This window comes from Leptidea sinapis, chromosome 46 (genome assembly GCF_905404315.1).
Source record: "Leptidea sinapis chromosome 46, ilLepSina1.1, whole genome shotgun sequence".
Taxonomy (NCBI): Eukaryota; Metazoa; Arthropoda; class Insecta; order Lepidoptera; family Pieridae; genus Leptidea; species Leptidea sinapis.
In genome coordinates, this window is record NC_066310.1 from 5,367,832 (window position 1) to 5,381,846 (window position 14,015).

Below are 14,015 nucleotides of genomic sequence, written 5' to 3' on the forward strand. Positions count from 1 at the left end.
TCACCAGCTACAGCACCCTTCAGACCGAAACACAGTAATGTTTACACATTACTGCTTCACGACGGAAATAGGCGCCGTTGTGGTACCCACAACCTAAACGGCAGCCTGTGCAAAGGAGCCCCCAACTGGTAGATATATACTTAATTTAAATAATTATAACAATATTAAACAACATCTGTATCTCCGCTATAGAGGTTCTTCTCTCACGCACGGTTTGTTTATCTATACGCTAGTTTATATAAGTCTATGGGTTACATAATTTATACGTCTAGATAGAGCCTCTTGCTGCTAGACAACTGATGAAAACAGGCCAGGTTTATTACTTTACTGTGCGTAATAAGCTACGTTTACATTCGCGATTTGTATATCAATTTATGTTAGTGTGTAATAATTTATGTGTGCGTGCGTTGCTCAAAATAGAGGTTAACAGTCCAACCCAATTTTTTTAGCCGTTTTCACAGCTGACAAACTATCTAGACGTATAAATGATCTTATATTCTATGGTTTATTATAACACTAATGCTGAGCGACCGGAAGCCTAATTGTGGTTGTAACTGGTAACGTAGTGGGAGGCTCCTTTGCACAGGATGCCGGCTAGATTATGGGTACCACAACGGCGCCTATTACTGCCGTGAAGCAGTAAAGTGTAAACATTATTTTGTTTCGGTCTGAAGGGCGCCGTAGTGAGTGAAATTACTGGGCAAATGAGACTTAACACCGTGCCTCAAGGTGACGAGGCCATTTGTAGTGCAGACGTACGGATTTTTTGGGTTTTTCCAGAACCCTGAGCGGCACTGCATGGTAATGGGCAAGGCGTAACAATTACCATTAGCTGAACCTCCTGTTCGTCTCGTCCCTAATTGAAATATAAAAAATATATCATTCGTTATCAGATTTTCCTTCAGTGGAAGAGATCAGGGCGTTTAGAGCGGAGATGGAAATGATGAAGAGTGTTGGAGCACATCCGCATATTGTCAGTTTGGTGGGCTGCTGCAGCGGCAGGAAACCTCTCATAGTGGCTGAGTATTGCAGCAAAGGAGATCTACTATCCTATCTGAGGTAACTTAGTTAAATGTCTTATTTTTGGACATTCCATTTATTACGATCTTTTGCTATTTTTATAAGCAATATTGGTGAAACACAAGTACGTCTATTCTCCACTTCATATTGTAAATAAACAGTCATATTGATTTATTTGAATATTATGCTGTAAATGCAGACGTAGGTATCTCTGTAATTATTAATTTATTATATAAAATAGCGTTTTTAGGGTTCCGTAGCCAAATGGCAAAAAACAGAACACTTATGGATTCGTCATGTCTGTCTGTCTGTCTGTATGTCACAGCGACTTGTTTCCGAAACCTAAAACATATGAACATTACAAATAGAAAAGAACAAGTAGTTTAAAAACCAACTTAATTTCATTCGCACTTGGCCGCTTTTTTTATAATTAGAATATTTTAATTGTAATTTAGTTTTTTTTTGCTTCATGTAAAGTTGTTATTGTAATTTGATAAAATAACCTTCTATTTCTATAATAATGATTATATAACAACAATTTTTCCGTACATAAGCACCTTTACGCCTCAAAATGTTTTTAAGGTCCTTTGATCAACTTGTATATAAATAAATGAATAATATAGTATCCATGAGTGACTAAAACATCCCCTTAAATTGTTTCAGATCCTCATGGGATCTGATGGCATCTCGTCGTAACGCCAGATATTACAACAATAATAAAGAAGAGAGCAGTGATGAACTCAAATATCAAGGCTCCTTGGTCATAAACAGACTGTACGATCTTCACGGTGTATGCGACACAGAACTTACGCTGTTAGACTTGCTGTCGTACTGCAGACAGATAGCTATGGGCATGGAGTTCCTGGCTTCTAACAGGGTGGTCCACAGAGACCTCGCCGCTAGAAACGTCCTCGTGTCCACTGATGGCACGTTGAAGATCGCAGACTTCGGACTGTCAAGAGACATTTACCAAGAGAACCACTACAAGCAGAGGGGTAATGGGAAGATGCCTGTCAAGTGGATGGCCTTGGAGTCTCTGACACACAGGATATATACAACGCAGAGTGATGTGTGAGTAATATGTATTCATTTATTTAGGCTTACCAACTAGATACACAATTTTTATATTTTTAATCTGATATCCCTCACTACTAGGATTAATACGCAAATAAAAATTCAAAAAAAATTTTTATGAACGATTAGGGACATAAAATCGATCCTAGAAGTGAAGGTTATCACTTTTAAAACATAACAAATTGTTTAGATTTACAAGAGCGACATCTCATGTCAATTTCCTAATATGCAAATATTGGGGTTGAGCAGGTTATCAACTGTAAAATAGATCCTGTAGATGAAGCCACAACCTGAGAGTTTAAAGATTTTAACAAAGCGTACAAGATTTTATGACGATACGTCACTCGAACGGATTAAATAGTTTACTAACTGAATGTCATAATAATGTTGAAAATTTATTGAAGTAGGCGTTACTTTGCGGAAATCCATAATTATACAAATAATTTAAGTTTTCTTTAGTGTTAATTCCGCCAATATTTGTTTTTAAACAATTCGACACGTGTTTCGCCTCTATACGAGGCATCCTCAGGACGTGTTGTCTCGCAAAAATCTGGCACGAGACTGAATGAGCCGGAAGCCGCTCTTTTATACCCTCGTGACTCGTCCCATAAAATACAAACAAATATTGGCGGGAGTAACACTAAAGAAAACAAACATTTGTATAATAATGTTGATCAAAACCCAAAAAATCGTGTAACCTATTTCCAAAAAACTCTATTCCTGAACTTGCGAGCTTTACAATGTTAACTATTAAATAGTATCTAATAGCTAGTTTGTGTCACTAAATAGTCCAGACTGTTAAACAATTTTTACATCGTTAAGCATACAATAAAATTGGCTTTTTGTGTACTTTAGATTACCTATTTATTATGAGAAATATTGACTTATAAGTTTTTAAACTTTTATCATGGCGGAACTTTAACATTGTAATTATTATGATGAATACTCATGATATATATTTTATTAATTTGGTGCCGAAATTTCGATCCAATTGCATGAATCGTGTGCGCGGCGGAACTAATTACAATATTGACTTAATTTCAAATGATGCACAAACAAGTACATAAAAGTTGTCACAGTTTATTGAATTCAATCTATTTTTCCATTTATTCAGATGGTCGTTCGGCGTGGTCATGTGGGAGGTGGTTACTGTTGGTGCGACCCCTTACCCAGCGGTAGGAGTGTCGAGACTACCACGACTTCTACGCGCCGGGTATCGCATGCCCCGGCCAGCCAACTGCACACCCGCTCTGTTAGTACACATATAGTATTTCCGCGCACCCAGTTCTTTTTCAGGACGTTCAGCTGATGGTAATTGATACGCCTTGAACATTAAAATGCAGTGCCGCTCCGGATTCTTGAAAAGCTCAAAAATTCTGAGCGACACTACAATTGCGCTCGTCACCTTGAGACAAAAGATTTAGTTGAGTTAAGTCTCATTTGCCCAGTAATTTCATTAGCCACGGCGCCCTTCAGACCGAAACAGTAATGTTTACACATTACTGCTTCACGGCAGAAATAGGCGCCGTTGTGGTACCCATGATCTAGGCATCGAGTGCAAAGGAGCCTCCCACTTTACCAGTATTAAATGACTGCATTCAAATATTGACAGTATTGACTCTACAATGGTATTTTCTGCGGTCATTATTTCTTGCCAAAGTGATGGAATTTGAAAAAGTTTTAACGCAAGGATGACTATCATGCCGAAGGTTAAGAGTCAAAATACCAATACCATGGACCTGAAAAGAGGACTCACAAGAAATTTATTTGTCAACAAATTTGAAACAATATTGGGAAATTTCTGGCCCCGACGAATACACCTACAAGAAATAGCTAAGGATACTGACTTCCTGACCAGGAAGCTCTACCTAGGTTTTTTGGAATCAAGATCTTTACCTATATGGTACGGATACAAGGATTTTGGCCTAATCTACAATATACTCTTTGGATTGTTCTTATATTAAACTCTGATTGGGATAATTATAATAATGGACTGCCGTAAATGTTTAAAAAGTATATCTGATGTAGAGGGCATTAAATGTACCTCTTGCTTAGCATGGTTGTATTTTTACTGTGCTGATTTGACGGAAACAGACATTAAAAAATTTTTACCTATGAACAGAATAAAGTGGAGGTGATCTGCATGTAAGGCAAAAAAGAAAGCTATAAATTCAACGACCACCTCGCCCACACTTAACTTAGCCGCATCCTTAAACGTAGATACTGAGGCCTTAACTAGATATATGGATACAAAACTTGCAGACTTGAGGCAGCAGTGGCGTGATAATCTCAATTTTGCTATCTTGGAGGTCTCACGAACACTTAGGAACGATATATGTGCCCTAGAAAATCGCATGAGCACATGGGAAGAAAGGTTGGCTCAAGTGGAATCGGCGAATGTCACAAACTCCCCTTCCCTGCCGTCCAACTTTCTCGAGGAAAATGCGGCACTGCGTAAGGAGCTGGAAATCCTACGCAACAAATTCGACGACGTCGATCAAGCCTCCAGAACCTGCAACATTGAGATCCAAAATGTGCCCGAAAGAAAAGGTAAAAACTAATACAGCTTTCTTATACACTTAGCAGGATCTTAAACGTTGAACTAAAGGACTCTGACATAAAAACTGTTCATCGCGTTGCGCCAGGTGTACCCACATATCACCCGAAAAATATTATATTGCAATTAACAACTCGCAGAAAACGTGATGATTTTATTGCTGCCGCACGTGTGCGTGGCTCTCTGAAAATTGATCAATTGCTCAGCGGGTCTGCAGTTGCTCCTGGTGTTAATGACAATAATCGATTCTACGTCAATGAGCACCTAGCTCTGAAAAATAAAATACTCTTCAGTAAAGTCAGGCTTCTTGCAAAGGAAAAAGGATATAAGTATGTATGGATAAAAAATTGTAGTATTTTTGTTAGAAAAACTGATGAAGCTAAAGTCATTCAAGTGAGATCCAATGATGATATAGCTAAACTAGTATGACTATATTGCCATTTGTTTGTATATTATATTATAGCCAAATTACCTATATTTATTACTTGTTATTTATTATTGTTACCTTAACAGGCATTTAACTGTTTTTGCTATATCTAATACTCGTCTTTTTTACTTATGTCATATTATTTTAATTTTGTATTTATACTCTATTATTGCAGTACGGAGCGCGAAACTGGTTTTAACTATAATTTCTATATTTTTCTTATTCATCTTTTTTGACTACGATTAATGGTTCAACATGCCTTATCTGTTTACTATCAAAACTGTGGAGGCATGAAGAGTAAGCTTGACAAATTCAGACAAAGTGTTCTTTCTAGCAACTACGATATTATTGTGCTGGTAGAGACCTGGTTAGTTGATTCTATTTTTGATGGAGAGCTGCATTCGGGGGATTATGACATATTTCGATGAGACAGAAACCTTGAACTCTCTCGTAAAAAAGGTGGCGGTGGGGTCATGGTCATGGCGAGGAGAGAAATTATAGCTATACGGTTGACTGAGTTTGAAGCCCCGGATTTGGAGGAAATATATATTAATTTGCCATCTCACTCTGGTCTGCTTCTCAATACTCGTTACTTTACACCTGCCTCTCACTACTCTGCATACTTAAAATTCTTTGATAAATTACATGACATATATGCTAGCTCACGTTTTTCTAATTACATAATTATGGGCAATTTTAATTTACCCAATCTCATATGGTCATCCACTCCAGAAATTTTATTACAGTCTGCAAATACTGAGTCATCTAAATTATTGCTGCATACCATGCCCTTTATGAATTTAAAACAGATTAATGCTGTTTACAATAACAATGCGAGGCTTTTAGACCTAGTACTGTCAACACTTCCCGGAAAAGTAGATTTCTCCATTGATGCCTTTAGATTTTCTATGTTCTTTTGATAAGACAACTATCATGTCATCAGCTACTATCAATCGAAAAAATTTCTTTACTGCAGATTACGAGTTAATAAATATATATAGCAAAATAAACAAATTATTTCTAAATTATAATAAGTGTCAGCATGTCATCTTTACTAGAAACACCCATAATATAATCACGTCCAACCTCACCCTTGGAGACCATGCCCTTGAATCTGTTCACTCTGTCTTGGGATCTTGGGGTCCTTCTTAAAGGCATAAAGGCATAAAAAGGCATAAAAGGCATAAAAGGCATAAAAAGGCATAAAAGGCATTTATTTTCTCAAAATTGATTCCTTTAGAATTCTTTTTGATGTCATTTCTTATACTACTAGATACTACTACCGCTTCGGAAACAAATGGCGCTCTGAGAGAGAAGAAGCGGCGCAAGAAACTCTCCCAGCATTCTTTTTTTTGCGCTCTTTTCAATAAAAATATACAATATTGTACAGTTGCTATAAAATAATCACAATCTAGTCCCAGGCTGTCCGATCATTTAGATATTCAGCAGTGGAGTAATAGGATTTACGACAGAGCCATTTTTTTATAAAGCATTTAAATTTATTTATAGATAATGCCTGAACAGTGGCTGGGACTTTATTGTAGAAGTGTATACATTTACCCTTAAAGCTATTATGTATCTTATGAAGCCTACTAGAATTAGTTACAAGCAATCCCTTATTTCTAGTGTTATAATAATGAAAATCACTATTAAGAGCAAAAAGGTGACGATTTTTGTGAACATATATTAAATTTTCATAAATGTACTGACAATAAACAGTCATAATATTTATTTCTTTAAATTTTTCTTTGAGAGACTGTCTATAACCAAGCTGATATATAGCACGAACAGCTCTCTTTTGCAGTGCAAACACTATATCAATGTCAGCAGCATGACCCCATAGTAATATACCGTACGTCATGATGCTGTGAAAATAACTAAAGTATACTAATCTAGCGGTCGCAACATTCGTGTACTCTCTAATCTTTCTAACTGCATATGCCGCAGAGCTGAGTCTATCTGCTAGATGGGTAATATGTGGACCCCACTGAAGCTTTTTATCTAACGTGATACCCAGGAAGACCGTAGTGTCCACAAGTTCCAATCTCTGGTCATTTATAAGTACGTTGGTTTGTACCTCCGCTGTGTTTGGTGTAATGAACCGTAAACACTTTGTTTTTTTACTGTTTAAGTGCAGATTATTCGTCTCAAACCAACGCACTATCTTTGAGTGCATTGCTTACCTCGTCATCAATATCCGCACGTCGCTTCACTTTAAAAATAAGTGAAGTATCATCAGCAAACAATACAATCTCATGGCTATCATCTACCACAAACGGTAGATCGTTAATATATATAGGAAACAAGAAAGGACCGAGAATAGAACCCTGTGGAACACCTATTCCCACAGGTTTACCCGAAGACCGTTTGCCATTTACATCGACTATCTGAACTCTTTCGCTTAAATATGATTTTAACAGATTTAGGGCTCTATTTTTCACTCCATAATGCTTTAGTTTGAGGAGTAAAGTTTCATGGTGGACGCAGTCAAATGCTTTTGACAAATCACAAAAAATGCCCAATGCATCCTGTGACTCTTCCCAGGCGTCAAAGATGTGCTCAATGAGTCTAGTACCCGCATTAATTGTTGATAAACCCCTAGTGAAACCAAACTGATTTTTGTTCATTAATTTACAAAAATGCATTTGTAGCTGTTGAAGCAAAAATTTTTCAAAAATTTTACTAAAAACAGGCAGCACTGAAATAGGTCTGAAATTAGCAGGGTCAAAAGAACTGCCCGATTTAAACAAAGGTATAACTTTGCTTTATTTCATGAGGTCAGGGAACACACCCTCATCTATGCATTCATTAAATATTATTGCTAATTCAGGTGCTATAATGTCAAGTATGTATTTAACAATATTAGTCGAATGGCCCCATAGGTCTTTTGTATTTTTTAGGTTAATTAATTTGGAGATTTTTATTATATCGCTACCTGTAACATACTTAAATTTCAAGTCAGTAGAAGATACTGGTACGTGTAATTTAAGCATATCATATGCTGCTTTTGGCGAAGAGTTAAGGTATTTGGTCGTGACAATCGGGATTTCGGAGAAGTATTTATCAAATTCATTTGCAATTTCTATTTCCGAATTTATAACGCGATTATTAATATTTAAGCAGATAGAGGTGTTACGGCAATTCGATCTACCAGTTTCACTGTTAATTACACTCCAAGTCGCTTTTACTTTATTATTACTGTTTTTAATTTTATCTGCAATGAAACGTGTTTTCGCTTCATGACAAACTATTTTAAAGAGCTTGGAGTATTTTTTTGCATATATTTTAAATTCTTCACTATTATTGTAATGTTTCTCATAATAAAGGTCATATAAGCGTTTACGACTTTTGTGGATACCCATTGTTGCCCAATCATTAAAACTATGTTTGTTGTTTACTGTCACCGTTACTGGAGTAAAAATCTTGTCAAATTCCTCACAGAAGGAATTGAACACTAAGTTATAGTGAAAATTAGCAGTTTCACCACAGTGTAAAAATGGTATCGTATTTACCAAATTATTTCTAAGCCCCTCAAGACGGCTACCCGTAACTGGTATAATCGTCACCTTTTTTGGTCTGACATTGTCCAATCTTGTATTTACTTTTATAAGTTGCCCACTATGGTCGGACTGAAGATTATTAATTATGAGTTTACTAGTAATAGTAACATCTGTAAAAATATTATCTAAACAGGTTGCTGTTGTAGAAGTGATTCTAGTAGGTTCCCAAAATACATTGAACAAATTAAAACTTTGAAATAAATTTTTAAGGCTAGTACAATTGGCCGAAGGTTCAAGCAAGTTTATATTAAAATCTCCACACACTATAATTGACTTGCTAGTTTTGCTAAATTTTGATAGTACCTCCTCCATTCTATGTTGGAATTGACCCTAAACTTTTCTTTGACCTTAAACTTGACCCTAAACTAACCTTGGACAAGCATGTGGGCATAATTATTAATAAAGCTTACCGAATGTTAGGCTTCATAACCCGTGTCACCAGACCTTTCAAAGATAAAGCCACATATATTTATCTTTATAAAACGCTCGTACAGTCTCAGTTGGAATATGCCTGTCCAATCTGGAATCCCCATTATGCTATATATGTTACGCAGCTGGAGGCTGTACAAAAGAAATTCTTACGCATTTTTAAACTATCGTATGAATTGTGGTAGGGCTAACTACAATGAACTTTTAAAAACATACAATTTACTTTCACTTAGCCAAAGACATCACTTAATAGACTGTGTCACCTTAAGAAAAATATGTGTGAATGAACTAGCTTGTCCTGAACTTCTCGAGATTTTGCCATTCAATGTTCCTGCCAGGTCTTTACGCACGCACAGAACTTTCAAACTACCGACTCCTAGAACCAATATTGGGTTTCGCGCGCCTCTTTACAAAATGTGTTCATCATTGGATTCTCACATTAATGTCGACCTGTTTTCGCACTCCTCTACTGCTGCATTTAAGACTAAGTTAAAACAACAATTACTATCCTTACCTTAAACCTTGTATCTTTATTCATTATTATATCCCTGTCTGTGTCTTTATTTATATAATACTGTGTATTCGCCTAAATATTCTATTGTTTACTTATCCTATCGTTCGTTGTCATGTATGTAAAATTGTATTCTTTTGTGTTCTCAGTGAAACTGTTCTAGGATATATCTAATATTGTAATTTGTATATTTATTTAACTTTATTTGTACTATAGTGATGTATCTGTTTGTTTCCTTAATAAATAAATAAATCTATACGTTGCTATTGTTAGGGTTCAAGCTATGGGATCGAAAAGATGAGAGATGCTTAAGGCGCGGTCATACCTTAATATCAACAAAAATTGGTTTCTTAGGGAGTCGATTACAACATAACGCAATGAAAATATTCCGACGCAAAAAATACAGTGCACAAAGAAGGATTCACTGATAATTTTTAACCGAATAGAATATTTATATATAATTTGAAATATCCAATAAAAAATTTGGAAGTTGCTTCCCAAAAATAAAACTTTGGAGTCAAAAAACTCCGAATTTTAAGCGATAACAATATTCTTTTTTTAAAGAATTGAATAGAATTAGTACTTTTCTAAAACTTAAACCAAACAATTTTTCAATTTATTAAGTATATAAATTTTGAATAAACAAAAGAAAACCAGTAAAATAAATGCCCATTTGCTTAGCTTAGCCATATGACCAACACAAATAATGTAGGGTTGTTTGTAGCGTTTACAATCCTAGTCAGTCCGCGCCTTAATGTGTGGCTCAAGTCAAGATAGACTGATCATACTAATATGATGGTGCCCTCAGATACGAGGTCATGTCCTCGTGCTGGAACGCGCGGCCCAGCTCTCGGCCCACCTTCACGGCGCTTCACCGCGCGCTAGACGAGATGCTGTGTGCCAGTGCTCACCACTACCTCGACTTGTTGCTGCCCGACGAGTGCGAGCGATTGTACCACGCCCCGTACGACTCGCGCTCGCAGCGGTACGTGCGCATGCTGATCAGGTGAACTGCTCTATTCAACCTCTCATCTATATATATAAATAAAATTGGAGTGTCTGTTTGTAATATTAAAATAACCGTTTTTTACTACATGTATATCAATATATATAAGGTACATACACCAAAATATCATATTTACATTGTCTGTTTGTTCCGGCTAATCTCTGAAATGGCTGGACCGATTTTGACGGTACTTTTATTGGCAGGTAGCTGATGTAATAAAGAGTAACTTAGGCTACGTTTATTTCAGAAAAAATCTTTTATTTTAGAAAAATAAAGTTCCTAATATTGCAATATCCAAGAAACGGTTTAATTCTAAATATAATTTATATGGCAAAACAACGTTTGCCGGGTCAGCCAGCTGTTTTATAAATTCGCCGTAATTCTAGAAAAACGTTCCAAACCACAACCACATCGAAATTGAGTTAGAAGACAAAACTGGTCACGTGATTCATAATATGAATACAAAAAATGGCAGCCCTACAGTCACTCTTTAAATGGCATCATGACTTAGTAGTCCAACCCACATGTATGGAATACACTAATATTTATTAAACTTTAAACACGAATTCCTTAAAATGTGATGTTTGTGGCTTGGAACGTTTTTTTAGGAACTACTTCCAATTGTGAAATGGAATTTATATGAAAACAGTTTTTAGGTAAAAAGACAATAATATGCACGCAAATACTTGTAACAAAGTATCAAAACAAAATGGTCATGCTAAACAATCATGACATTGCTTGTCAAATTATCCTTGACGTTGCATTAGTAAATGCCATGTCAAAAGGCTGTAAATATTTCCAGGGCAAACTTTTGAAAGCCAGACTTAGAGCAGACTTTTGCTCGGCTTGAAATTGATTTTTGTGATGAAGCAAGATGGCTGAGTTGGCTGGTCTGCTACTGGCTGATCTGTACCTACGTACCTAAATGTGACCTAATATAAAAGGGGGAAAAAGGACACGAGGCTCACGTGATGGAACGTGGAGAGGCAACCGCCTATGGACGTCCGCAACACCAGGGGTCAAAAGTTGCGTTGTTGGCCTTAAAGTTGGGAGTATGAAGGTACATCTAAGTGAACTCTGTCTTTGAATCTAATGAATTCATCATTTAGGTATTTTGTTAACTAAAAGTAGGTTCCGTTATAACAGAAGCACTCCAGTGAACACGCAGTGAACGTCTGTTCAAGGCCAAAACAAAGAAATTCAAGTTTCAATATATAGACACATAATATTAGCCATCTATCATGGTGCTTCATCACGAAAATCAATTTACATCCGAGAAAAACTCTGTTCTAAGTCTGGTTTCAGAAAGTTGGCCCTGGAAATATTTACCAACTTTTGACATGGCATCTCTAATGCAACGTCAAGGATAATGTGACAAACAATGTCAGGATTGTTTAGTTTGACCGTTTTGTTTTGATACTTTGTTACAAGTATGTCCGTATTATTGTCTTTTTTACCTAAAAACTATTTTCATATTATCTCTATATCACGATTATTACCAGTCATCCTCTTCGCACACATTCAATGTATTTATACCTTTATTATTACCAGAAATAAGAAATATTTTTACATGGTAATTACTAAATGCAAATATCAACGTCAATTTCCCATTTCATTGCTAGACGGGACGGGACCGTGAACATAGAACATGCTACACGTATACTGACGAAGGCTCTCCGAATGAGCCGAAAGTAGTAAACCTACCAACGGAGATAAATCGTGAGTGAAATTTAATAGTGTCTCACGAAATTTTTAATTACTTAAATACCTTACATATTATAATATAACAGGTGTTGTTAGAGTCTGGCAAGCGAAAGTTGGCCGTGGAAGTGGGAATTACTTACAATCTTTTGACATCTCTAATGCAACGTTATGGATAATTTGACAAACAATATCGTGATTGTTTAGTATGACCATTTTGTTTGGATAATTTCTCACAAGTATGTCCGAATTGACCTTTCTTTACCTAAAACACGGACGAGTAAAAAAAGGACTCCGCACCGTGATATTAGCAAGTGAAGCACCTTTATGCTAGTGTCTGTGCGGTTACGGGGTATACCAGATACACAATTTTTTCTCCGTTAAATAATCATATATTCACAAATACTTTTATATTATTGTTTTTACCCTTCTTCACAACGCACGACAGTATTTTAAAAATATTTTATTGCGACGCAAACTGATCTGTCACAGACGATGGCAAATCTCATAATGGCGGCCGATCGGCTTGTATTAGTGTAAATGTATGCGTTGTATTTACACGTTTACCGGCTTGTTTTGGTGCCTCACTGTTATGTAAGGTGACACGGAGTCCTTATTTTTTTACTCGTCCGTGTCTAAAAACTCTTTTATTTTGATTCATATTACATGTACCTAATATAATTTATTATGGGCATACGTTCATAAGTCAGGATGATTTCACACACGTCCCATGTATTTAAACCTTTATTATTAGAAAAAAAATCTTATTCGTATTGAAAATTGCAGTGTCGCTTTTTGGACCGAGAACCCATCGAACATTTGCTTCTCAAACTTATGAACATCGGAAATCATCATAATTTTAATAATTAACATTGTCATTCTTAGGTACCTGAGTATTATTAAATTCCGGCTTTTGAAAATCGGAATAAATTGTTTCGGAGTATTTGGGTGTTCCCAAAATTAACAGCATCAACTTCGTTTATTATTTCCAGCAGCAGATTGTATGAAATTGCCGCCGTTTCTCAGAGACATCTTTCATTAGGCAGACTGTCAAGTTCAACAATGATGTCACAACTCACAATGTGAAAAAAATAGCGACAGATGAGACAATGGCTATGGTTGTGTAGAATACAGTTTCAAATACTGTAGGTCTATCGATTATATATTATTTTCATCGAGTTAAGTCAGTTAAGATCGGATCTTCAAAATTTCACCCGCAAGGGTTTTGCAGGGGATAATACATAATTGATCATATATGTACCTACGTTTTTATTATTTTTCTTTCATTTGTTTAATTTCAAATTTATTCGATTTATTTATTATTATTAAACTTTATATAGTGTCCTTGTAATAAGATTGTTCATATTTTTTCTTTTTTTCAGAGGAAAATGGCCATGGTCGCGACGCAATCGTTCACACACGACCGACTGCTTAAGCAACACACAGTACAAACTTGCAAACACAGTAGCGACGGACTGATCTTGGACATATCGGCGATTATTAAATTCCCCAGCGAATATTACGGTGATAAACTGATATATTACTTTAATTAGTGGAAATTTTGACGTGTTCTGCGGAAGTCGCATTGACTTTATCCCTAAATAATAATATGAATTCTTTACTTCAAGTTATTTCAGCCCCTAGTTAGCTTATTCTAATTGAAAATAAAATTAAAAAAATAATTAAAACCATCACTGTAAAGGGTCCAAAATATAAAATTTTATTATATG

General features: G+C 35.9%; 1 protein-coding gene across 1 annotated transcript in view; it reads left to right on the plus strand.

Annotated features, from left to right (window-relative positions):
- Positions 1 to 13,766, plus strand: part of LOC126977926 (tyrosine-protein kinase receptor torso-like) — a 50,630-nt gene extending 36,864 nt beyond the window's left edge. Inside the window, exons 11-16 of the mRNA XM_050826618.1 lie at positions 894 to 1,059; positions 1,684 to 2,091; positions 3,209 to 3,346; positions 10,387 to 10,563; positions 12,207 to 12,303; positions 13,668 to 13,766. Coding sequence (XP_050682575.1) covers positions 894 to 1,059; positions 1,684 to 2,091; positions 3,209 to 3,346; positions 10,387 to 10,563; positions 12,207 to 12,279 — 962 coding nt within the window. The 3' untranslated portion in view covers positions 12,280 to 12,303; positions 13,668 to 13,766. The remainder of the gene's footprint in view (positions 1 to 893; positions 1,060 to 1,683; positions 2,092 to 3,208; positions 3,347 to 10,386; positions 10,564 to 12,206; positions 12,304 to 13,667) is intronic.
- The last annotated feature ends 249 nt before the right edge of the window (positions 13,767 to 14,015 follow it).